Source organism: Camelus ferus, chromosome 24 (assembly GCF_009834535.1).
Source record: "Camelus ferus isolate YT-003-E chromosome 24, BCGSAC_Cfer_1.0, whole genome shotgun sequence".
In the NCBI taxonomy this organism is placed as follows: domain Eukaryota; kingdom Metazoa; phylum Chordata; class Mammalia; order Artiodactyla; family Camelidae; genus Camelus; species Camelus ferus.
In genome coordinates this window covers 10038276-10064050 of record NC_045719.1, presented here as the reverse complement: position 1 = coordinate 10064050, position 25775 = coordinate 10038276, and the positions used below count along the sequence as shown (strand labels likewise).

General features: G+C 38.3%; 1 protein-coding gene across 1 annotated transcript in view; it reads left to right on the top strand.

Moving 5' to 3' along the window:
* The window catches only part of OSBPL1A (oxysterol binding protein like 1A), a 146449-nt gene that overhangs the window by 12921 nt on the left and 107753 nt on the right, over positions 1 to 25775 (top strand). The window contains exons 4-13 of the mRNA XM_032467154.1: positions 55 to 129; positions 11524 to 11635; positions 13957 to 14042; positions 15821 to 15965; positions 17550 to 17611; positions 17711 to 17755; positions 18616 to 18689; positions 18804 to 18867; positions 23520 to 23618; positions 24815 to 24937. Of these exons, the coding sequence (XP_032323045.1) occupies positions 55 to 129; positions 11524 to 11635; positions 13957 to 14042; positions 15821 to 15965; positions 17550 to 17611; positions 17711 to 17755; positions 18616 to 18689; positions 18804 to 18867; positions 23520 to 23618; positions 24815 to 24937 (885 nt within the window). The remainder of the gene's footprint in view (positions 1 to 54; positions 130 to 11523; positions 11636 to 13956; positions 14043 to 15820; positions 15966 to 17549; positions 17612 to 17710; positions 17756 to 18615; positions 18690 to 18803; positions 18868 to 23519; positions 23619 to 24814; positions 24938 to 25775) is intronic.

Here is a 25775-nt window from a genome sequence, read left to right as displayed (position 1 = left end):
CCTTTGTATATTTCTTGATATGTGGAAGGTGTTTAAAGCTTTCATGTTTACTAGGCTGGTGCAGAAGTAAATGTATTAAATGACATGGGAGACACGCCACTTCATCGTGCTGCCTTTACAGGACGAAAGGTGAAAAATGTTCTCTGTTCAATATTTGCAAGTGAAATATTTGGAAGAGTAGTCACAAATGTTTTCTCCTTTGCTACCCTAGGAATAGCAACTTGGAAAAGCCACAAAAAAAAAAAAAAAAAAGTATAAACCAGCACTGTGGGTCAAAAGGCCACATGCTCTTAGTGACAGACAGTGGGGTCAAGTATGAAGGTCATGGAGACCCCCACCCTAGTGTCCCTGATAGGAGCTTGTTCAGTCTCTACTTGCATACTTCAGGGATGGAGAACTCCTGGACTTTCTTTTTAAAATCACCTTTACTGGAATAATTTACATTGCATGAAACTCACTTGCTGTTAGTGTACATTTCAGTGATTTTTTTGTACACAGTTGTGCAGTGGTCACCACAATCCAGTTTTAGAACATTTCCATTGCTCCAGGAGGTATGATAGTTGTAAGTTTCTCTTAGATGCCCTTTATTAACGCGAGGAAGCTTTCTTCTATTTCTAGTTTATTGAGAGTTTTTAATCATGAATGGGTGTCAGTTGCTTTTCCTCTGTCTTTTGAGATGATCATGTGATTTTTGTTCATTAATCTATTAATATGGTATAATACATTAATTTGGGGATGTTAAACCAACTTTACATTCCTGTGTAAATCTCACTTGGTATTGGTTAATAATCTTTTTAATATGTTGCTGGATTCTATTTTCTAATTTAAGGATTTTTGGGGGTCTGTATTCATAAGAGATACTGCTCTGTAGTTTTCTTGATATGTTTGGCTTTGGTAACAGGGTAATACTGGCCTCAGAATGACTTGGGAAATGTTCTTTCCTCCTCTGTTTTCTGAAATAGCTTGTGAAAGATTGGTTTTATTTCTTCCTTAAATATTTGATACACTTCACCAGTGAAATCATCTATGCTTGGACTTTGTGTGGGACATCTTAAATTACTAGATTAATTTAATTGTTTAATATAGATCTGTTCAGATTTTCTACTTCCTAAGTCAGTTTTGGTTATTTTTTTCTTTCTAGGTTTTTTCCATTTCACCTAAGTTGTGTAATTTGTTGGCATGAGGTTGTTAATAATATTCTTCTGTAATTATTTGCATATCTGTAAGGTTGGTAATGTTACCCTGTTTCATTTCTGATTTGGGTAATTTTTGTGTTCTCTCTTTTTGTCCTTAGTTTGGCTAAAGGTTTATCAACTTTGTTGATCTTTTCAAAGAACTAACATTTCATTGATTTTCAAAAGAAAAATTTTCTGTTTATTTCATTGATTTCTGCTCTGTTATTTTTCTTTTTCATTTAACTTTCTATTTTTTGTTTCTTAAAGTGAAGATTATTTTGAGTTCTGTGTTCTTTAATAGAGGTATTTAAAGCTATATATTTTCCTCTTACCTGCATACAATAAACTTTGACATGTTGTATATTTGTTTTCATTCATTTTAAGAGATCTTCTAATTTTTCTTGTGATTTCTTCTTATGGAAATATAGAAATATGTTGTTTGCCAAATCTTTGGAGATTTCCCAAAATTCTTTCCATTGTTGATTTCTAATTTGATTTCCCTTATGATCAGATAGCTTACTTTGAATTATATATTGAAGAATGTATTTTTAATTATTTTAAAATTTATTAGAAATTATTTGACAGTATTGCATTTGATCTATCCTGGATAATACCCTTTGAGTGCTTGAAAACATATATATTCTATTTTGGGGCAGAGTATTCTATAAATGTACATTAGGTTAAGTTTAGTGATAGGGCTGCTCAAGTCTCTTATCCTTACCTGATTTTCGGTTTGTTTTACCAAATACCACGAGGGAAGTGTTGATGTCTCCAAGTATAATTCTTGAATTGTGTATTTTTAATTTTGTCAGGTTTTGCCTGATAAATTGTGTGGCTCTGTTAGATGCTTATCCATTTACAGTGGGATTTTGTGGGACATGTTATATGGGCTATGTCTTCCTGATGTGTTGACCCTTTTTAAAATCATTATGAAATGTCTTTTTTTGCCTTCAGGAATATTTCTTACCATGAATTTTATTTTGTGTTAATATAGCCAGTCTAGCTCTTACAGTTACTGGTTATATTACATATTTTCCCTTCCTTTTGCTTTCAACTTGTGTCTTTGAATCTAATGTGTATCTTTTGCTGGAAGCATATAATTCAGTTGTGTGTTTTTTATCTAGTCGGAAAATTTTTGCCTTTTGATTTAGTGTTTAGTCTGTTCACATTTGATTATTAATAATTTTGGATTTATATCTTCTATTTTGTATTCATTTTCTGTGTCTCAGGTTTTTTGTTCCTCCTGTACTGCCTTCTCTTGTGTTACACAAATATTATTTAGTGTACCACGTTATTCCTCTGGATAGTAAACTTTTTGAACATATTTACAATAGCAGCTTTATACTTTTTAATCTGCTAAATTCAACATACAGGCCCACTGAAAGTAAGTTTGCTTATTTCTGATTATGGGTCATACTTCCCTCTTTCTTCTCATGTCTCAAGTTTTTATTGAAAACTGGACATCCTTTATAATGCAGCAACTTTGAATTCTAACTTTCCCCTTGAAGTTATTTATTTTTTTTTATTATCTTGCCTAGCTTTCATGTGTGAAGTCTGTAATGTGTTTGGCTTATCGATATATCTGCTCTTTTTGTTTAAAAAAATTATTTTAATGTTTTAGCAGGGTTTCTGTTATAGACTGAATGTTTGTGTCCCCCTAAAATGCATATGTTCAAATCCCAATGTGATGGTATTAGGAGATGGGGCTTTGGGGAGGTGTTCAAGTCATGCTGGAAGAGCCTTCATGAGTGCGATTAGTTCCTTATAAAAGAGTCCCCAGAGAGCTCTCGTGCCCCTTCTGTCATGTGAGAACAAAGTGAGAGGACAGCCAGAGCGAGGAAGCTGGCTCTTACCAAACACCAGATCTGCTTGTGCCTTGATCTTGGACTTCCCACCCTCCAGAACTGTGAGGAAGTAAATGGTGTTGAGGCCACCCAGTCTCTGGTGTTTTGTTACAATACCCCAAAGGGACTAAGTTTCCTAGAGTTCACCCCTGCATTTACGGAGCATAGTGCTCAGCCAATGTTTGGATACAGGTTGTGCTCAAATCCTCAACCCCATGAGGCTTCTGCCCTCTGCCTGTGGGTGTGTGTAGGTTGGAGAGGACTGTCAGAGTTCAGCCACTTCTCACTTCTGCCTCTGCTTTAACTTTCTGCAAGGCCCTCTCTTATTTCCCCTGCACAGTCAGCCAGGACTCTGTGGGTGGCTTACATTGTCCTTCTTTGCTTCTCCCATTTCTCGGCTGTTCTGCCATTTGCCCTCTGTGATAGGCACAATAGTGGCCTTCCAGAGATGTACTCATCCTCATCCCCCAAGCCTGTGGCTATGTTGGGTTACATGGCAAGGGAAGATTAAAGTTGCAGATGGAATTGAGGTTGCTAATTAGCTGACCTTAAGACAGGAAAACTATTCTAGTTTATCTGGTGGGCCCAGTGCCACCACAAAGGTCCTTAAAAGTGTAAGAGGGAGGCAGCAAGAGTCAGAGAGGGACATGTGCCTGGGAGAGAATGGGCTGAGAGAAGCAGTGTTCCGGCTTGGAGCATGGAAGAAGGGGACCGAGGGATGTAGCAGCCTGGAGAAGCTAGAAAAAGGGAAATGAATTCTCTGGAGCTTCTGAAAGGAAACCAGCCCTGCTGACACCTTGATTCTAGCCCCATGAGATGCATTTTAGACTTCTGAAATAGAGACCTGTAAGATAATTTGTGGCGTTTTAAGCTGCAGAGTTTGTGGTGATTTGTTACAGCAGCAGTAGAAAGCTCATACACTCTAATGGGAAAGGCAGACTCGTGCTGTAGGTTTTTCTGTTTGTTTCCTACTGATTTTCACTGCCAGCCCTGGCGTGGTTCAAATGCTTTTGGGGAAGTGGGGCGGGGAGGGTATGTGTGGATAGCCTGTGGCTGGGGGGCTAACGACTCTTGGTGTTCTTACCTGAAGTTCTAGCTCCTGCTGAGTATGCCTCTCAATTTATTCTCTTTAGTGGATATCCAGCACCATGGAATGGTTAGTGTTGTAATTTTGTCCAACTTTATTCTCACTTTTCAGGATGGCAGTTCACTGATCTCTTTATGCTATCATGGCTGAAAGTTGCTTCACCCTCTTTTTCTTGAAAATTTTTTGATTATTTGAATGATCTGTTAAATTAACTATGACAGAGGTTGTATTTCTTCTTTGTTCTGATTATTGACCATAGTCCAACATACTCCCTAAAGGTTTTTCATAGTCCCATAATTGGAAGATTTATGTGCATTTATCACAAGTTAAAGAAGATGAATTTATTATATTTCACACTTTTCATTATTCTCATGATTAGATTTAACTAATTTTCATATAAACTATTAGCCAACCCAGTATATATGTGCTAAGCATGTTTGAATTAGTACATTTCACACCATTTGGTCTGTTTGTTCATATGTTGATACTTGTGAACCAGATATAGAGTCTTACTAAAGGTGAAGGAAAAAGTCCCTGTTACACTAAAAAAGTAAAAGTAGTGGGTTAATTGCTGTTCTTGACTCAGGGAGAGGGAGGTTCAGAAATGAACTGCAGTTGGTATCATTTGCCTGACCCATGCGTGAACTACTGTTTTCCTCTGTAGCTCTGCACTTCTCAGTCTTTTCTATGTGCCTAAGAAAGTTCCTGGCAGTCTATTTCTATACGGCCCAAGTCTACCCAAGTGCAGTTTAAATGCTGTTTCCATAAATTCTTTCCTGACTCCCTGTGCTTGGAAGGGAGCTGTCCTTTTCCAGGTTTCCCATGAACATTCCAGCACTTCCATTCACCTTGTCTCACAGTTATTATTGTATATGTCTTAACTCTACCACTAGATTGTATTAATCTTGTTCCCAAGGAATGAATACATTTCACTTTTTTGTATCCTCTCAGAGCACAGCGCAAGTCTTACTGCCCATCTGTGTGATTACCTAGAGCAAATCAGTTCATTGATCTCTCTTCAGTACTTCCCATATTTGTCTGTTTTCTTAAACTCTGAACATAAGAACGTGCTAAATTAGGCCTTAGTTTGATTTGAACATTAGCATATATATGCTGTCTTATATTAGAAAATAAAATTTAGCTGAAGCTAAATGGTTGCACCACACAGGAAACATTAAAAATTTATGTGCTCAATATCCAAGCATGACTGAATTTCACAAGAAAGTTTAATGTCTACTTGAACTCATGAAAGGAATCAAATTACCTTGTTCTGATGTGATCTTCTACCATGAAGATAATTTAAAATATGATAGTTAGATTCTATGATTTAATAAACAAAACAATGAAAAGGGATGTGGTTTGTTACAAAGTGCTTTAAATTCTTGTCCTTTGAAATACATAAAATGCAGCTCCCAAAATTTTATGAGGGACCTATGGGCTTTTCTTGGTACATTAGCGACCCCTAGTGTTCTAAATGAAAGAAAATAGACCGGCATTTTAAGATGATGTATTTTGGCATTTGTTTCCTTGCTTTATTTTTCAATGCAGTACAAATTCTGAAACTTGTACATCTTTTATAAGAAGCTTGAAATAAAGATACAATCAGTATGATAAATAGCGGGGTTGTGGTTCTGGCCTTTGTTTCGGCTTACTGTTTTCTAGCAGAGCAGAGACTACACCTAAAACCAGTGCTTCCTGTGTTGCGTGTCTCAGGAACTATGTATCCCTCACCTGGCAGAGGTGAAGGTGCAGATAATCCTGGGGTTTACATGAGCTTATCTGTCTTGTTCTAGGATACCATCTCTCATGCTTATAGATTGAATGCCTAGTGTGAGTCAAGCGCTGTCCCAACAACTTGAGCTGCATTGTTTCGTTTAATGAAGCACAACATCCCTGAGATACAGGTATGAGCAGTACTATTTCTTGTAGACTGGGCTTCCGAGGAAGCGGACTGAGTTGGACATGAGTGTGCAGCAGGCTTGCCGGAGTGCTGTGGGGTCACACCTGTGCAAGGGGGCGTGGGAGCAGGAGTGGGCAGAAGCTGAAGTCAGGCTGTGCTGCTCTTTGCAAGGGGTGCCCCTGCTGACCGTGGGGAGCTCCTGTTGCTGTAGTTGGCCTCGTGGCCACAGCTGAGTCGTCATCTTCCTCTCCTGCTTTCCGTTCTAGATTCCTCCTCCCCGTGACTAGCACATCTGGTCTTCATGGCTTACCTGGTGGTGTAACTCCAGGCTGTCGACCCCGGAGGTCTGAGCCTGTGGTTAACATGCCCTCCATTGGCTAGGCTTGTCACTCTTGCCCATTTACTGTCAAAATTGCACAAGGAAATACCAAGAGACACTTCAGTGTGTCATCTGCACACCAGACATACTCCTCCATGTCCTCCTTCCTCCTGATGTCCCAGGTTAATTACCTCTGCTAGGATGATGACTCTTCTTGTCTGCTGGTCCTTTGACACAGGAGCCTGGAATTCAGGCATCCTTTCTCATCTGGCATATGGATCAGAACATAATTCTTGGGTGTGGAATATGCTTCCCCAAGGCCTGAAGAAGCCAGCCAGGCATTGTGCTTCATTCTCTGTCTCAGGAGATGCAAGATGTAATAGTTTGTTCTTCACCTCGGGGCCAGTGTCCAGCATTACCTAGACCAGTGAACCCCTGAAAATTGACTGACAGGATAAAGCTCCTGAATTCTGAGATCTCCCACCCTCTGGAGCACAAATATCTTACTAAGGCTTTCAACATTCTAGCCTCTTCCTGCTCATCTGGTTCTATTAATGCGATGTCATTGATAAAGTGGGCCAGGGTGATGTTCTGCAGGAAGCCCAGATGGCTCTGAGGCAGGACTGTAAATGTAGATGTGTGTGTTGTTTGTGTGTGAGTGCAAACTGTCTTCCGTCCTTTTTTCCTAGAAGAATACATCTGCCAGGTCAGTTGCTGTGTACTGTGTGCTTACCTAGCATTGACCTGCTCTAGCAAAGATTCCCCATTTGGCAGAGTGGCTATAGTTGGGGCTGTTTGGTGGAGTTGGTGGAGTCGCTGTCATCCTCCACACTGCTTCTGGCTTTTGCAGGGGGAGAGTGGTGAATTAGATGGAAATATTCTAGGGACCATCAGCCCTACATTCTTAGGTTTTTAAGGGTGGCACTAATTCCTCCCCATACAGGGTAATGGTTTTTATTTATCCTGGCCAGGGTGTAGGGGAGGGAGTTTTAGAGCCTTCGAAGCAATGTGAGCATATGCCAGCAGCTAAGCAATCTATTCCAGGTAGACATTCAGGGGCTGGGGAGAAATCTCGGGATGTATGTGTGGACCCAGTGCCTACACTGTGAGCCAGACCTGTGCCTGGGTTTCATTTATTATCTCACCCCTGTGCATGCCCCCTTTTCTAACAGAGGGAGCAGGTAACACTTGGGTCTTGTGGCATCGTGTACTTAATAATTTATGAAATGTTTGGGTTTTCCCCTTTCCTTAGAGTGCAGTTACCTGAGTTGATGGTCTGAGATTCATAACTGTAACGTTGGCTTTGGTGTCATAGAATCTTCCCTCCTAGGATCTGGCCTCTCCTTCAGTACGTAGTTCTAAGTCCATAACTGACTCTGGTGTAGAAACTGGACAAGATGTCATGGCTTTCCTTGGGGCGACTGTCTTTGACTTCTGACCATCATTGATGTCTTTTGATGGTAAAGACTGAGTTGTACTTGCAAGATTCCTGGCAGCATGAACAAAGCAGTGGCCCCCATTATAGATGTCAGGGTGTCAGAAATGCCATGGCACACAGTCAAAGAAGGGTTTAAATAAGCAGGCATGCCAGATTGGATATGGATCCTACAAGATATTTTTGTGCCATGGGAGGGCCCAGAGGATACATCATTTGCCAAGCACTGAGAATCACTGGTGGAAAAGGCACCAGCATCGCTAGAAAAACTTACGAAGTTTCCATCTCTGAGTTCTAGGGCTGCCATGAGGAAATGCCATTGCAGACCTGTTTCACTGGGGGGAGGGGCATGTCATAGGACCCCAGAACAGTGGAGGCCTGCAGGTGGCACTTAAACATCAGAAGCCAAGTGAGTGCAGTTATGGTAATGACTGAGTTCAGAGGGGCAGGGTTGGGGGACTGAACTGTGGAGAGTTGTGGAAATGCTTACCAGAACACGGCATTCCTGAGGGCAAATTACATGGGCAAATGGGATTCATCATTATCTCTTTTTCCCTTTTTAATTTTTTTGGCCAGGTTGAGAAGGCACTGCTTCATGAAAATTCTTGAGTAACTTACTGCACATCGTCAGACTGACACTAGCCCACAGTCACTGGGGCTCAGTTCTGTGTCGTCTTCCCCCTCCCCACCCCTCTCTCTTGTTTCTTTTAGGGTTTGGCTAACTTCTGTTGTCCTGTCCTCAAGTTTACTGATTCTCTCCTCAGCTGTGCTCTGATGACCACTGGTGGCATTCTTTATCTTACTTCTAGCAATTTCCTTTGACTTTTTTTTTTTTTTTGTATTTTTTTAAATTGAAGTATAGTCAGTTTACAATGTTGTGTCAATTTGACTTTTTCTTATAGTTTCCACTTCTCAGCTGAGATTCTCCATGTTATCATGTGTATTGTCCACCTTTTCCACTAGTACTTTTAAGGTAATAAAGTTCTCTAATCATTTCAACTTCCTTAGCACCTGCTCATTTTGACCCTTTGTAGTCTGGGTCCTGAGTCCACCCATGAGCTGAAGTTTTTCCTAAAGGTCGTCAGTGGTTTACTGTTGTTAAGACTTAATGTTTTCATGTTTTTTTGTAGCTGCGCTCTAACAAAGCTGATCACTGCTCTGGGAAGAGGCATTGTACAGTCTGTTACTCTTGCTGCGCCTTTGGCTGTTTTTATGATTCCTGTCTGTGTGTGTTTGTTTTCCTTACCCTTCATTCTTGATATGGCCCTTTGTCGTACAGAGTTTTTGCTTTTGTTGTAGTCCAGTTTATCTATTTCTTTTTTTACCTGCACTTTTGGTGTCGGATACAAAAAATCATTACTAAATCCAGTGTCATGAAGCTTTCCTCTTATGTTTTCTTCTAAGATTTTTATTATTTTAGGTCCTACACTTAGGCCTTATCCATTTTGAGTTAATTTTTGTATGTGGTATAAAGTATACGGGTCCAGCTTTATTCTTTTGCGTGTGGATATCCAGTTTTCCCAGCACTGTTTGTTGAAGAGACTGTCCCTTTCCCCTCTGAAAGGGCTTGGCACCCTTGTCAAAAATCATTTGACCAAATATGTGAGGCTTTATTTCTGGGCGCTCTGTTCTAGCCCATTGGTCTATATGTTCATCTTTATGTCATTTTAGCACTGTTTTGATGACTTTGATAAACTCTGAGGTAAGTTTTGAGATCTGAGAGTGTGAGGTCTCCAACTTGGTTCTTTTTCAGTACTGTTTGGGTTATGTGGGGGTCTCTTGAGATTCCACATGAATTTTAGGATGGGATTTTCTGTTTCTGGAAAAAATGTCATTGGGCTTTGATAGGGATTGCACTGAATCTTTAGGTTACTTTGGGCAGGGTTCCCATCCTGACAATATTCAGTCCTCCCATCCGTGGACGCTAGATGTCTTCCGCTTCAGTTATGTCTTCACTTTCGTCCAGGTGTCCTTTGTAGTTTTAGTGGACAAGTCTTTCACCTCCATGGTTATGTTCATTCCTAAGCATCTTACTCTTTTCGATGTTATTGCAAATGGAATTGTTTTTCTTTCTTTTTTTTTAAATTGAAGTGCAGTCTGTCACAAGGTGTCACTCTCATGTACAGCACAATTTCCAAGTCATACATATACATACATATATTTGTTTTCATATTTAGAATTGTTTTTCTTCATTTCCTTTTCTGATCATTCATTTTTATCTTTGCCCACTTTTAAATCAGGTTGTCTTTATTGTTGAGTTGTAAAAGTTCTTTATATATTCTGGGTATAATTTCCTTCTTAGATACATGGTTTATAAATATTTTCTATTGTTCTATGGATCATTCTACATTCTTTACTAAAATGACCTCTTTACATAAAGTATGAAAACACTCCTCCCAAAGTGTTACCTTTAAAATGATGGGAAATGTTAAGATATTTTATAAGAATTTATTTTATTAGAATGTTAGACTTCTTAGCCACTTTTCTATTTGTAAAATGTGATAGTACATTTTATAGAAGAATATTCAATGAAAAGTGTGTTTATAGACACTATAATATCCTGGAAAATGTGATATATTAGGTGAAGGGAGTATAACGTAAGCAACTATGTCATATGAATTATGTTTAAAAAAACTTGAAGTTATGCTTGGGAAAAATAATTGGAAACATGGCAAAATGCTTCTAGTGGTCATACAGTGACTAGGACAGTGAGTCTTTTCTTTCCTTCCTGTCTGTTTTTAAGATCGTACTTAAGTGTTTTTTACTACAAAAAAAATTTTTTTTAAAGAATAGTTAAAAAAAAAATTGTACAGCCCAAAAGTAAAATGAAGCTTGTGGGAAAATGTAACATGTGATGATAGGGTGTTACTTCCTGTGTATCCATGTGTCGTCAAGCTAGAGGTTAGACGAGCACTGTATTTCTTTCATCCTACCTTCCTGTAGAAATAAAGAGCCAGTGTTACCACCTTCCCCTCCACGGCCACTGCACATCCCAGTGAAGTGAAACATCAAATCTCTAATATTCTCCTGCAAGTCTCCTGCATTTCTTCTGTCTTAAGTTATGTAACTGAACTGATCCACTGATACTGGACTCATGTACATTACCAATTAGTTTGAAATCCCTTAAAGAGAAGTTAGCCACTGAGAGTAAATATGAGTGAGGTAGTCTGTACTCCATTGTTGAATATTGAATTTAGAAGATCGTTTGCTTCATTATAAGCCATTCCTTTGCTAGTGTTGTATCCTGTCAGTCTGAATCACTTTATTTATAATGTCCTATTATAAACATCAAAGTTCATTTTTTAAAAATCTAAGTCTGTTGGGGAGATTATTTCTTTTTTCAATAGGCCTTGGGGGAATACTGTTAAATGAGTGTACTGTCTGCTCTAAGTATCTAATTTAAAGCGTCTAATTTAAGTGATGGCTTTGTTAATGCATGTTTCATTTGATCACGTAAATCAATTTGGTAAAACAACCAGATGATTTACTTTAAAAATCAATTATAGACATTTTCTGTGTTAGTTGTGGACTGGCAACTATTTAAGCAATCCTCAGCTATTATTACAATTAGTTGAGTTGTAGTATTCAGTTTATTTCATTAGTATTCACTTAATGTAGATATAACTAATGGAATAATAAGATTCCTACATAGTACTTCTTTCTATTGTAGAAACTCGGGAGTAACTAGTAATCTGAAAGATGCCTATAATGCAATAAAGTCTTCATTTAATAATAGCTAAAAATAACTTTTCTTCTTTTTTAGGAGTTGGTAATGCTTCTTTTGGAATATGATGCTGATACAACTGTAGTTAATGGAAATGGACAGACAGCAAAAGAAGTGACTCATGACAAAGAAATCAGAAGCATGCTTGAAGGTAAATGTTACGGACCTTAACATAGACAGCATTTATTTTAATTATAACCCACAGTCCAGAATATGAGTAGAAATGGCTTCTGAGATGCCAGAGTAGATGACACCAAGCCTGTGCTCTGAAGGTAAGATAACTTGGAGTCACTGATTAGACACAAAACTATCTATGTGAAAGTTTCTCCAACCTGAAACTGCTCTAAAAAAAATAAAGTCTATTAATTTAAAAATAAAAGGAAGAAAGATTCCCTACAGCTTGTAGTTTTTTTTTTTTTTTTTTTTTACACTATGTAATGTTATACAAAGTTTCAAAAATCAAATCTCCAACAAAACTACAAGTAGAAGGTGGAGACCTGAGGGAGGTTGGCTGATCGGCTGCAGAAGCGCGGTAGTGAGGGAATGCGGAAGCGGAGGACCGAGAAACTGCAAGACGCACAGCTCCTGGGAGTCGCTGATACCGGGGCGGTTGGGTCTGCCGGCTCCATTCTCACGAGGACTTCATGTTAGTACAGCAGCTGACAGTAATTTCTTGATGGATCCACTTCATTGTTATGAACTTCAGAGATTAAGTTACGTGTAGGCAGACATATGAGGAATTTCTCTAAAAATAATTTAGAACAAAGATATTTTGACTCTTGCACTGGGAAGCCTTCATTCATTAGGATTATCCCTCTAACAACGAGGGCTTTGGCTGTAATTATTTTCTGATAGTGTTTCTGTTGTAGAGAAAAGATTTCTTGACTACTACTTTATGAATAAGGATATTGAATTTGAGTTGCGATTCCACACACATTGTGTGTTTCTTTCCTTTGCAGTTCAGAAAAGGGCAAGATGGTTTTGTATTTAAAGGGTGTTGATGAACCAACATCATTTAGCATTATTTGATTACTTAGTAAATATTTACTGGCCAAATATGCATTGTGCCAGATACTGTCACAAATGCCTAGGATACACAGAAGGGTAAGAGCAGGTACCTGACTTCAGGAATGACTGAAGGGATAAATCACAGCTCTGGGTAATGCGTGCAGTAGCAGAGGTAAGTACAGGAGGGGTACAGACATGTCTGTTCTCAGCAGCTCACAGTCCAGCAGCCGTAGGACCAGTGGGAGGAAAGACTGAAGAGCAGGAACAGCAAAAAAAAAAGGCAGTGTTGGGAGCCTGCAGAGAAGCTTGGCAGCCCTCCTCCAAGGCAGAGAGGGAGTCTGGGTGTGGAAATAAAGATGTGGGATTAGAAGATAACAGTATGTAGTAATATTAGTCGTTTCTTAAGACAAAGCTCAACTGGTTCCAGCTATTCCTGTATTCACGATACACGTTTCCTGTAATTGAAATGCAGGGGCATGCATAGTGTCAGAAACAGCTGTCATGTGTAGTAATTACTAACTTAATAACCATTCATTATTTCTCAGGAAGACCTGAGGAATCTTCTATAGTTCCTCCCTTGCAGCCTTTGCCTGGGACATTGCACACATGTTTTAAAGAGGATTCTTACTAAGCCTTTCTAGGAAATTGCTGCCTCTCTGTAAGCTAAAATGAATTCTAACAGCAGAAATGAGACCTTATTACATACTCGTCTCTGAAGCAAATCGCATTGCCCTTTGCCCTCATTCTCTATAAGCAGCATGGAGTAATGGTAAGAGCATGGACTCTGGAACCCACCTGCCCAAGTTCAAATCCCAGTTCCGTCACATCCTGGCTGTGTGACTTAGGTTACATTCCTTAACCTCTTGGTACTTCAGTTTTTTCCATCTGTAAAATTGGGCAAATAGTAACTCTTCAAAGACTATGAGGATTTAATGAGTTAATACTATTTAAGTGCTTTGAAAGGTACTTGGCACATAGTGAGGGCTGTAGTATTTGTTAAAGAAATGAGTGTTTTATGTAGAAGTGCGTAAGTATATATAAAACTAAATTACTTGGTTTGTACTTCTTCCTACCAATGCGATTTCTTATTGTTCCTTTTCACATTCTAAGGTTCTAGAAAGTATGAGCCCCCTCCCCACTTATCTACCTTTCCAAGGCAGATGTGTAGTAGTATTTCAGCATGCAAAAGTAATTCATAATTATTTGTGGTGGGTATTGTAGTTACAATGAACTTAAAAGACCTCTGAATTGAAAATGTAAATTCGTCTGAGTCTGAGAGAAGTTGAATTCCATAATTGTAATGGGAAATGTAAGGCAGTGAGTAACAAAGTAACGATAACATTTGAATTATAACCCAAAACGTCGTGACTTGGCTCACCATGATCACTTTACTCTTTATACATTTTGTGATAAATTTGCTAATAGGATCCAGACTAAAGGTAATCTGTACTTTTCCTTCTATAGCTGTAGAAAGGACTCAACAAAGAAAGCTTGAAGAATTACTTTTAGCAGCAGCAAGAGAAGGCAAAACAGCAGATCTCACAGCTCTGGTAAGAGTGGAAACAAAGCCAAATGCATTATTTTTCTCTTCAGGAGAATTTTTGCTTAAAGTTAAATTCATGGCTTAGTCAAATCATAGGACCAAAATACTTGAGATCATAATAATAGAATGAAAGTCTTTAAATATGCTAATGCTAATAGTTTAAGCAGGATGCATTTTAAATGATGGTATTTTTCTCTAAATTTCTGGTTTACCTCCCCACTTCTTATTAAAAACCTGATGGATGAGAGTCCAATTTTTCAAGGTAATATAATTTCCTTGGTAATGTTTAAGGAAAAATTTTTTTTCAGATTAAGCCAATTTCTTTTTTTTTTTTCTTTTTTTTTTATTGAGTTATAGTCAGTTTACAATGTTGTGTCAATTTTTTGGTATACAGCACAGTTTTTCAGTCATACATGAATATACATATATTCATTTTTATATTCTTTTTTCACCATGAACTACTATAAGATCTTGAATATATTTCCCTGTGCTATACAGTATAAAGTTGTTTATCTATTCTATATGTACCTGTCAATATCTACAAATCTCGAACTCCCAGTCTGTCCCTTCCCACCCACCTCCCCCTTGGCAACCGCAAGTTTGTATTCTATGTCTGTGTATCTGTTTCTGTTTTATATTGAATTTCATTTGTCTTTTTTTTTTTATATTCCACATATTAGTGATATCATATGGTATTTTTCTTTCTCTTTCTGGCTTACTTCACTTAGAATGACATTCTCCAGGAACATCCATGTTGCTGCAAATGGTGTTATGTTGTCAGTTTTTATGGCTGAATAGTATTCCATTGTATAAATATACCACATCTTCTTTATCCAGTCCTCTGTCAATGGACATTTAGGCTGTTTCCATGTGTTGGCTATTGTAAACAGTGCTGCTATGAACATTGGGGTGCAGGTGTCATTTTGAAGTACAGATTAAGCCAATTTAAAATTGACCCTTAATATATAGGATCCTATAAAGGAATACCTTTCTCTAGTTTTGAGCAATTATTTCTGAAAGGTATGCTATACTTCTCGAAAGTAACATACAAAGAAGGGACAATATTTTTGAAATAGTTATATCTTGTTAGAACAGATTGAAAACTTCACCCACGTTATTTTTTGCTTCTTAGGAGACCTACTTTCCAGCTTCCATTTCCTGAAAATAGTCTCATTAAACCCAAAATTCTAAATTTGTTCTAAATTCAAGACTGAAGTACAGCCATTTGCTTTAAAGTTATTTCAGCTCATTTGAAAGGCCTCTTTGGTTTCCAAGTATAGTACCTAAAACATTTTTTTAACTTTGTGAAATGGAGACTATATAAAGAGGGTTTTAAAGCAGTCAGTTGGAAACAACTCAGTAGACCTTTAACATTTACACATGTAACATTTGTGGTTTTAACTCTTCTGAATGATTGACTATGGTAGACGGGTTTGTAACTTTGCTGTCACAAGTGTGAACTGTAGGACTGGGAGGGACGCGCAAATCTTGTGGGAACAGGGGTGAGTGGGGTGGCCCTGGTGTTGTGTGTGGTGTCTGTTGTCAGGGAGCGTGGGACCTGAGATCTCATGGCACCCTGAGGATGAGCGCGGGGAGTGACGCGGGTTGGCTGCTTTGGTGAGCAAGAAGCCACTGACGGTCTGGATGCTAAGGAGCCTGGCTGTTGGTCAGGCTCTGGAGCGTGAGGGTCCACCTGAACTTTCAGCTCTGCTGTACCTTCATGGGTTTTATGGGATAAAGTCCACCTTTGATGCATAATCTGCACTGCATTTCTTCAATTGTTAGCTCAACAGGCCAAACCCTCCTGATGTTAACTGTTCGGATCAGTTAGGAAATACACCCTTGCACTGTGCTGCTTACCGGGCTCATAAGCAGTGTGCCTTAAAGCTTCTCAAAAGTGGAGCCGACCCTAATCTGAAGAATAAAAACGGTAAGCATGTTGATGAAAGACATTGTTGGTCATTTTGAAGCTATAATAAAAATCAAGTCTTTTGTTTTAGTGCCCAGCCTTTGTTAAACTGTGTAGTCCCTATTTAATTTTGGAGTTAAGGGTTTATACAAAAGAAAAAAGCAAACTTACTAATTTACTTCCCAGTTAAGATCTAAATGTTTAATAATGCCTGTTTCATAGGAGGCACTAATGATGACTAAGAGTTGATTCCTACCCTCAGGGAAAGAAAAGTACAGTTGATTCTTGTTATTTGTGGTAGTTAATTTCTATAAAGTTGTCATGAGCTCTAATTTAGTGAATACTGAACCACTGGTCATAAGGGCAGTAGAGTCAGTTTCCTGCGAGCCTTTTCATCCACTGATGAAAAGGTCACAGCATTTTCATCCACTGATCAACATGTATCCTTGTTTTACATGTGCTTCTGTTTAAAAATGCTGTATTTAATGTATATTGTCGGTTCCTTACCGTGCCACTCACTGCCGGGAGCACTATAGCTCACGCCTGAACAGCTCATGTGACACATATTTTGTTCTAAGGCACGTCACTGCCTCCTTGCACTTAGGAGCCTTAGGTGGCACTTCAGCATTGTGCTCGGGGGCCAGTTTCAACAGTGAAATCACCAACAAAAAGCAAAAAAGGTGAAAAATGTGCCACTGGGTAGACTGACGAGGACAGTTGTTTATGGTATGAGAACTGAAACAAGGCAGAGCACCACCCTTTTCTACTTCAGTGGGGAACACGTGCATGAGAACACTCAAATTTTTTACTGACCTGCATGTGCCATGAGTGACCAAGAAATGGCCATGAGTACTGATCTGGGGATTAAAGTAAATTTTAATAATAGGCGAATTTGCAAATACAGAGTTTGCACACAATGAGGATAGACTGTACACTTGTGACAAGATCAAGGACAGAATTGGATAACGATAGGAGAAGCTGCGAAAGATGTCTTGGGTTTCAGTGGAGGACCATCCCATTAGGGCTTTTCTACGTCACTTTTTAGGAGGCTCCCCTCTGCCTGCTGTCAGCCTGGGTTAGGGCTTATCATAGCCCAAATCATACTCCGTGGCATTTGTTGGCTTAGGTAGCTGTCCCCCATGAGACTGAACTCCTATGGGGAGGGCTAATATTTTACTATCTAGTTTACCCAGCACCTAGAGCCTCCAGAGGAAGACAGTACTGCGGACACCTCGATTATCAGCCCCATTAAACTGGTTTTGGATTTCTGACCTCCAGCATTGTTCAGAAATAATTTGTATTGTTTTAAGCCACTAGATATGTGCTAATTTGTTACAACAACCGTAAGAAACTGATACAGTGATTTATGGTGAGAAAGCTTGAGTGATCACAGAACCTGTACAGAGCGTCCAGAGGTTAATCTGATTTGCTGGCTTGATAGTTAGCTGCTGAAAAAGGAGTGGGTAAAGAACTGGGATGAAACTTTAGGCAGGTAAAGGGGTGTAGTTGATGGAATAGTGAAAGAATATTATGTGCAGCAGTAGCAGTAGCAGTTTCGTGGTAGGATTAAGCTCTTGATGGCTTTTTTCCTTGCATTTTACACAGATCAGAAACCCCTTGACCTTGCCCAGGGTGCTGAAATGAAACACATTCTTGTTGGTAATAAGGTTTGTAGAAATGGATTATATTTATATAATGCAGAACAAAATTTTGAATTCTTGAAATATATAGATGCATTTTTAATGAAAATGTATTTTCTTCACCAGGTCATCTACAAAGCATTGAAACGATATGAAGGCCCTCTCTGGAAGGTGGGTTGGGGTGGATTATTAATTATAAAACTGGAAGAACGAATTCTCAGGTGCTCTTTTTGTTAAAAGTTTTTTCTTTTTTTTTTCCCTGAAGTATATGTGATTTAATAATTCTTGGATCTTATAATGTAAACCATTTTTATACTGTTGGTCTTTACTAGGCTTCCACTGATTGTAGAAGTTAATTGTCTTTGGTGTTGGTCTCACACTTAAAGGTGACCAAGTTTGTACAGAACAGAATGGGGGGAAATTTTTTTTCTTAATCATAGAATTGCAGTATTATTTTTGTTGTGAACATTGAACTATGGAGGACTCAGGAGGAACTTAATATGTGAATTGTCACAGAGCACACATATAAAATTTTTCTGGTTCTAAAAGTTTCTGTGTGTTTTGGAGTTCAGTTTTCTAGAATTACCTGTTTTAGAGCACATAGTTTCTTTTGCATTTGCAAGCACTCCCTCGGTGTATTTATGTATATGTATGTTTATATTGTATAAAATAAATGTAGGATAATTCTCTTTTTTTAGAAGTTCATTTAGGACTTTGAGGAAATTGTCTTTGAAGCCCAGAACTGATACATTTCCTATAAATATCCCTGCACAGTATTGTCAGAACTGTAAACTGTGTTCACCGTTGATCTTATCAATATGGCATGTCTTCTATTCCTGTCACTCTGTAGTGGTATGTTTCCATTACTGCATCCAGTTCCTCAGTTCATGCTTGATCGTTTTTGAGTGTTCAGTGGTACTGTCTGGATGAAAGACTCCGATAGGACTGTCACAACTTAAATTAGTTTTTATCAGTCCAGTATTTCAATCTAGATACATCAGCTTGGAAAACCTTTGTCATTTTTCCCTTAGAGTTCAAGATTTTTTGGCTGGAGATTATTCTGGGTAGTGTTAGAACACGGAGTCCTTTCATGGTACAGGAAACAGTAAGTATTATGATCCTAATACTGATAGAATTGCTAAATCATCTAAATTTTGAATGATTTAAAGTTTTCACTGAAGTTTTCCTTTTTCCCTGATAATTTATATTTATTTTCAAGGCCTGATGCAGTCCATAATATTTATCGCCAGGGATGCAAACACCTAACTCAAGCAGTGTGCACGGTAGGATGACACACACATCTTTTGCTCAAACTGTGAAATCAGTTCTGCAAGTGATGGCCCTGAATCAGTGGTATAAGCTGCCTTGTAAAATCTTGGGGTAGAAGGCACTTGTGCAGTTGGCCCTCTTTATCTGTGGGTTCCACATCTGCAGATTCACCAAACCGTGGGTCAAAAAAAAAAATACAGAAAAAAATTCTGGAAAGTTCCAAAAAGCAAAACTTGAATCTGCCATGTACTGGGAACTATTTACATAGCGTTTACATTGTGTTAGAGATTATAAGTGGTCCAAAGATGACTTTAAGTGTATGGAAGGGTGTGCATGGGTTATATGCAAATACTATGCCATTTCATGTGAGGCACTTGAACATCTGTGGATTTGGCATCCTGTAGGGGTCCTGGAAGCAATCCCTCACAGATATTGAGGGATGGCTGTATATGTTTCTATTTGAGAACAAGTGAAGTTGTGGAATATCCATTTTTAAAATATAACCAGCTTTTAAAAATCTCCATGTATTGTGGGATGAGAGATGCATGAGCCAGAAACATTGATACAGAACTTTTACCATTTTGTATGTCTGTGTGTGTGTATGTTCACACATACATGTGCATGTACATAGCTACATATGTGTACTGTGTGTGTATGTATGTGTGTATTTGTACCTGGGTAAATCTGGATAATGGAAGTTTTTTTGGTGTTAAAGCCTATATCAAAATTGGGGTTTTTTAGGTTCTCCATATTCACATCTGGCTATTCACTTCTACCAGCCAAGAGGAGAAGTTTTTCCTCTTTACAGATTAGTCTAAGACTGGAGCCTAGATGTACTTTCTGTTTGCTGCTTCAAGTTCTTTAGTGTTGTCAGCATGCCACGCCGTCCACCCGCTCTAAAATTAGATTACGGCACCTGCTTCTCTGTGTGGATTCTTGGAAGACCAGTGGCATTGCCCTTGGGGCATCACAGACTTGTCACCTTCTGCAGTAGTCCAGCCTGGTTGCACACACTGGTCCCTTCAGTGCCCTCTCCCCCTTCCTCCCTTCGTGTTAGACCAGACAGCCTGGGAACCACTCTCCAGTCTTAGCCATCTAATCTTCATCTCTCCTGTTGGTACAGTCTGGCCGTTCTCTTCTGTTTCAGCTTTTGAATCATTTTCTTAACACTGAGGTTTTTTTTCAGTTGGGTCCTTTCTCATTCTTGTCTAACTAAAAAAAAAAAGTTAAACCAGTGCTCCCCCCATCCTTTTAAAATTTTTGAATTTCCTGTTTTTTAGCTTCTCTTAGAATTGATTAGTTTCTACTGTGTTTTGCTTCACCTTGTCTTACAACTTTTGTTTCTTATTTAAATGTTGACTGAAAGCCTATATTTCTGAGTCTACATTGATACCAGGTAGTGAGCGTTCAGTGAGTGACTACCATAAGGCAGGCTGTGTTCACCTTCTAGATTCTTAAGGTAGAAGCTTTGGTTATTGATTTGAGACCTTTTTTCCTTTTCTAATGTAGGTGTTTACACCTATAACTTTCTTTTTATTGTGGTAAAATACACGTAACATAAAGCTTGTCTTAACCGTCTTTAAGTTCAGTAGCTTTACCTGTAGTCACTTCATTGTGCAGCAGGTCTGTAGAACGTTTCCATCTTACAGAACTGCAACTCTGTACCCACTGAACAGCAGCTCTTTGTTTCCCATACCCCCATCCCCTGGCGACCACCATTCTACTTTCTGTTTCTTTGAATTTGACTACTTTAGATACCTCATATGAGTGGAATTATACTGTATTTGTCTCTTTGTAACTGGTTTATTTCACTTAGCATAATGTCCTCAGGGTTCATCCATGTTATAGCATGTGACAAGATTTCCTTTTTAAGGCTGAATAGTATTCCATTGTATGTATAAACCACATTTTCTTTATCCATTCATCCATCAGTGGACATTTGAGTTGGCTTCTACCTTTTGGCTATTGTGAATGATGCGGCCACAAACATGGGTGTGAAAATACCTCATCAAGATCCTGATTTCATTTCTTTCTTTTGGAGATTTACCTGGATGTGAAGTTGCTGGGTCATGTGGTAGTTCTATTTTTAATTTGTTTAAGGAACTTCCATACTGCTTTCCATAGCTCCTGCACTGTTTTACATTCACACCAGTGGTACCGAAGGGCTCCTTACCGTAACACTTACTATTTCCCATGGATTTTTTTTTTTTTTTTTTTTGGACATCCTAATGAGTATGAGATGGTATCTCATTGTAATTTGACTTTCATTTCCCTAATGACTAATGATGTTGAGCATCTTTTTGTGTGCTTACTGGCCATTTGTACTTTGTCTTCAGAGAAATGTCTATTTACATCTTTTGCCTATTTTTTAATCAGATTGTTTTTTCTTGCTGGTGTTGAGTTGTAGGAGTTCTTTGTATATTCTGGATATTAACCCCGATCAGATACATGATTTTGAAATATTTTCTCCAGTTCACTGGGTTGTCTTTTCACTCTGCTGATAATGTCCTTTGATGCATGGAAGTTTTAATTTTTGATATAGTTCAACTTTGCCTATTTTTTCTTTTGTCACTAGAGCTATTGTTTTCATATCCAAGAAACTATTGCCAAGTCCAGTGCCATGAAGTATTCCTCCTATGTTTCCTTGTAAGAGTTTTGTAGTTTTAGCTTTGACACTTAGGGATTGGCTTCTCCTGAGGTCTTTCTCCTTGGCTTGCAGATGGCGGCCTCCTTGCTCTGTCCTCACATGGCTTTTTCTCTGTGTGCAGGCATCCCTGCTTGTTCTTCCTCTCTTTATAAGGACATCAGTCATGCTGGACTAGGGCCCCACCATTGTGATTTCATTTTTCCTTAATTACCTCTTAAAAAACCCTGTCTCCAAATGTCATCTCACTGGGGATTAGGGCTTCAACTTATAAAGCCCATAATCAGGTTGAGAAAATTCTTATCCTTTCCTAGTTTACTCAGAGCCCTGATTATGAAAATCTGTTAAATTTTATTAAATGCTTCTTCCATGTTATTGAAATGATCATTTAGTTTTACTCATTCTATTAACATGGTTATCTTGATAGACTTTAGGGTGTTAATAAAATTAATCTTACATGGCTAGGACAAATCCCCGTTGGTTATGATATATTATCATTTTAATAAATTGCTAATATTTTGTTAAGAATTTTTGCTTTTTTGTTCATGATGGATATTTGTATTTTTCTTGTGATATTTTATCTGGTCTCATACAATGAATCTAAAAATGTTTCTTTTCAGTTTTCTGGAAGAGTTTGAATAGGATTAAGTTACTGCTTCTGTACATGCTTGATAGAATTCACCTGTAGAGGCACACGGACCAGGGCGTTTGTGTGTGTGTGGCTTTCTTCGATTGCTATAGGGCTGTTCAAATTTTCTGTTTCTTCTTGGGTTGGAGTTTTGCCTTTCAAGAAATTTGCCCATTTTCTTGAGGTTATCATTACTGATGGTTAATAATATTCCAATATGTGGTGGTCCTCTTTGTCTCCTGTAATAATACGTTTTGTTTTGAAATCTATCTTGCTTGTTAGTAGTATAATCACTCAGGCCTTCTTATGGTTACTGTCTACATAGTGTCTCCTTCTATCTAGTTACTTTCAGCCTATCTGTATCTTTGTTTATTTTCTGTCTTTTGTAGGTAGTATATATTAGGGTTCCTATTAATCATTCTGACATTTTTTGTCTTTTAATCAGTTTTCTTTTGAGAATATGTTCCAATTTTAATTCACATGTCAAGTAATTTGGGATTGTGTCCTTAATACTATGAGTGTTAAGTTCTGGAGAGTCTGAATTCTCTTATTTTTTCCATTAAATGTTATTTCCATCCTTTTAGGTCATTTTTTTGGCGGAGTGTGGATTATAAGCTGTGTTTCTTGGACAGCAGCTCTGGTCTGCATTCAAATAAGGTGTATTTCAGTGACTGCTTAGAATCTCTCCTGTGTATCAGCTAGAGATGTGAATAGACAGAATTTGGGGATCCTGTCTCTGGCCCTGGGTGCCTCCCCTACTCTCTTAGTATTGATGTCTGCCCAGCTTTGCTTTCTTAATTTCCAAAGGCAGGCGGTTTTCTAGGAATGTTTTGCTGCTCCTGTGTCGGTGGGCGGGCTCTTCCGTTCCAGGTGAACAGTCTTGGCGGGTGCGGAACTTGCTTGCAGAGCCCCTCATTTCCTTTCCTCCCAGACAATGTCCTTCCCCACTGAGCCAGCCAGCTCTTGTTCACACGTCAGCATCCTCCTTGTCTCCTCTTCATTCTCTTACGCCCAGTTCACACATTGTACACAGCTCAAACAAAACATTCAGGAGAGTGGCATGAGTAAGAAATTGGAGCTGTGGTATTTAAAGGACCTTATAGCCCAAGTGCATGCTGTGTTATAGTTACTAGAAAGGATAAAAGGAAAAGTGCATACCTAGTGAACTATTTATTAGTATTTACTTTGAGTAACTAAGAATATGAAAGCCAAATTTGACATAGATAAGGAGCAATGCATTTGATACTCCAAACATATCAGTTTTTCTCAGTCGGTATTTTAAATGTTCTCTTGGGTATTGTCGTGTTAATACTGTTAATTTTATGTATAGATAATTCTCGGGTTCTGTTCTATGTGCATGAATGCATTGTCTTACTGACTTCTTTATACCCAAGGTAAAATCTACTGATAGCTGCCTCTTCTTTATTAAATGCTTCGATGACACTATTCATGGCTTCAGGGTTCCTAAGAATAGCCTTCAACAGACAAGAGAGGTAATTTTATGGATTTTCTTTATCTTTCATAAAACTTCAAGAACATTTAAGAACATAAAGAATATAAGACAGGCTCTATATTAACACCCAACATCTTATTGATTGTACCTTTTTAATGGGAGTGATTATATGAAGCCTTCAAAGTTTGGCTTATGAAATAAATTGTTTATCAACATGTACCTGCAGGTGTTTTCTGCTCATTTTTTTTTTCATTTTTTTTTTTTCATTTTGCGTCTGTGAATGTAAGAGGCTTTTATTGGTTTTGGAAAAAAGCCTGAATGGTTATTTAGTCTGGCCCTGGATTTATAGGTGAGGAAGCTGAAGCCTGTAAGATGAAAGAGGCCTCTGAAGTCGCACAGCTTGCAAGTGACAGAACCTGGCTCCAGTGCAGGTCTTCTGACTCACTGCAGTGTAGACGCTGCCTGCCTTTGTGGTCAACTGAACGGCAGCAGCAAGCAGGGAAATTGGGATGGGCGTGACAAATTCATTGTGCTGTTACTTAATGGGGACTCCATATTCCTTTATAGCAAAGCCTGTCTTGTTTTTTTTGTAAACTATGTAAGAGGTTAAAAGAATCTGTTTTCCAGAGTGGTTAATTTTGGCTTTGCAAAGAACCCTGAACAATCCAAAACATTGTCCAAATATTTCATAAAAGGGTGAGATTTGACCCTAAATAATGCTGTAAGAATTGAGGTAGAAGTAAGATAGGTATTTTTAGGGAAAATGTTACTTTTTTTAAATCACTGATTTTTTAAAAAATTAAAGCATGCACTTGGGCAATTGTTGGCTCTCTCAAAATGATCTGAGTTTCTTGTGCTTATGACAAGTTAATAAAATTGTGTTTCTGGATACATTATTGTATAATAACTTATTCAGCAGTGTTGAGAACCTATAATTTTAAGTGAAAAATTCTTCCTCCATTATTAAGTTTTTATAGTATGTTGGAGTATTGATGAATATGTAAAGTTGTAGATGAAATTTTTTTAAATATTGAGAAAACTTTTTATCCAGACATGTCACGGACAGGAGCCCTGCATCCTTATTCTCTTCTCGGGAATTTTTGTTTTGTTTTGCTTTTTTGAGGCCATGGTATTTTTTTCCCTCTAAATAAATGTTATGCTTTCCGGGTCATTGTCATAATATTTTTTTGAGGAAAAGTGTACTTGACACTCATTTAAATCCTTGGATGATTCCAGGACTGGCTGGAAGCAATAGAAGAGCATTCTGCTTACAGCACTCACTACTGTTCCCAGGACCAGCTGACTGATGATGAAGAGGAGGATGCCGTTTCTGCTGTGGACTTGAAGGAATCCTTGGAGGTAAATAGGAAAATGTAACCTGACCTGTATCGCTAACTCTGTCACTCGGGATTTACCAAGAATTCTTATTTTAAATGAGGTTTTGAAATGAAGATTTCTGACGACTGTAGAGATAATATTGCTCTTTTCTAGTAACATCCTATTGCTATGTGTACTGTCCCTGCTGTGGTAATAACTCACATGTGTCTGTAGATAGGCTCTAAAGATAGGTATGTACGTATCTTTTCTGGTTAAAATTTTTATGTTGTACTCAGATTGTCATTCTGTTTTATGAAAATGAATATATGTATCTGCATGACTAGGACATTGTGCTGCACACCAGAAATTGACACATTGTAACTGACTGTACTTCAATTAAAAAAAAAAGTTGCCATTCTCTCTGAGAGCTGCCGCCAGTAGGGGGAGCATTGCTTCCCAGGCTGTCCTTTATGACTTCACCGCATATTTCAGAGTTTAAATAATGCAATAGTGATACCTTTCCTGGTCTGTAGTTTCATTTAAAACCACTCGTAAGCTGTAACTTCATTGATTAGAGGTAGGGTAAAGCATCAGTAGTGAATGGAGAGGCCCTCACCTGAAGTGACACCAATGCCTCATCCACAGAGAAATGTCAACATAAGTAATTGAAATGAAATACGTATTTTTCTTCTTGGCATCAATTTTCTGGCCATACTTTTAAATGGGAGTGGGTGAGGAAGAATTAGAACTACGAAAGGAGGATGCGTTTCCATCTAAATAATTATGTCAGAGCATGTGAATTTGCCTACTAAATTTAATCTTTTTTATGAAATGAATTTATTGCAGGATTTGAATGCTTCTAAGTCAACAACTCTAGTGA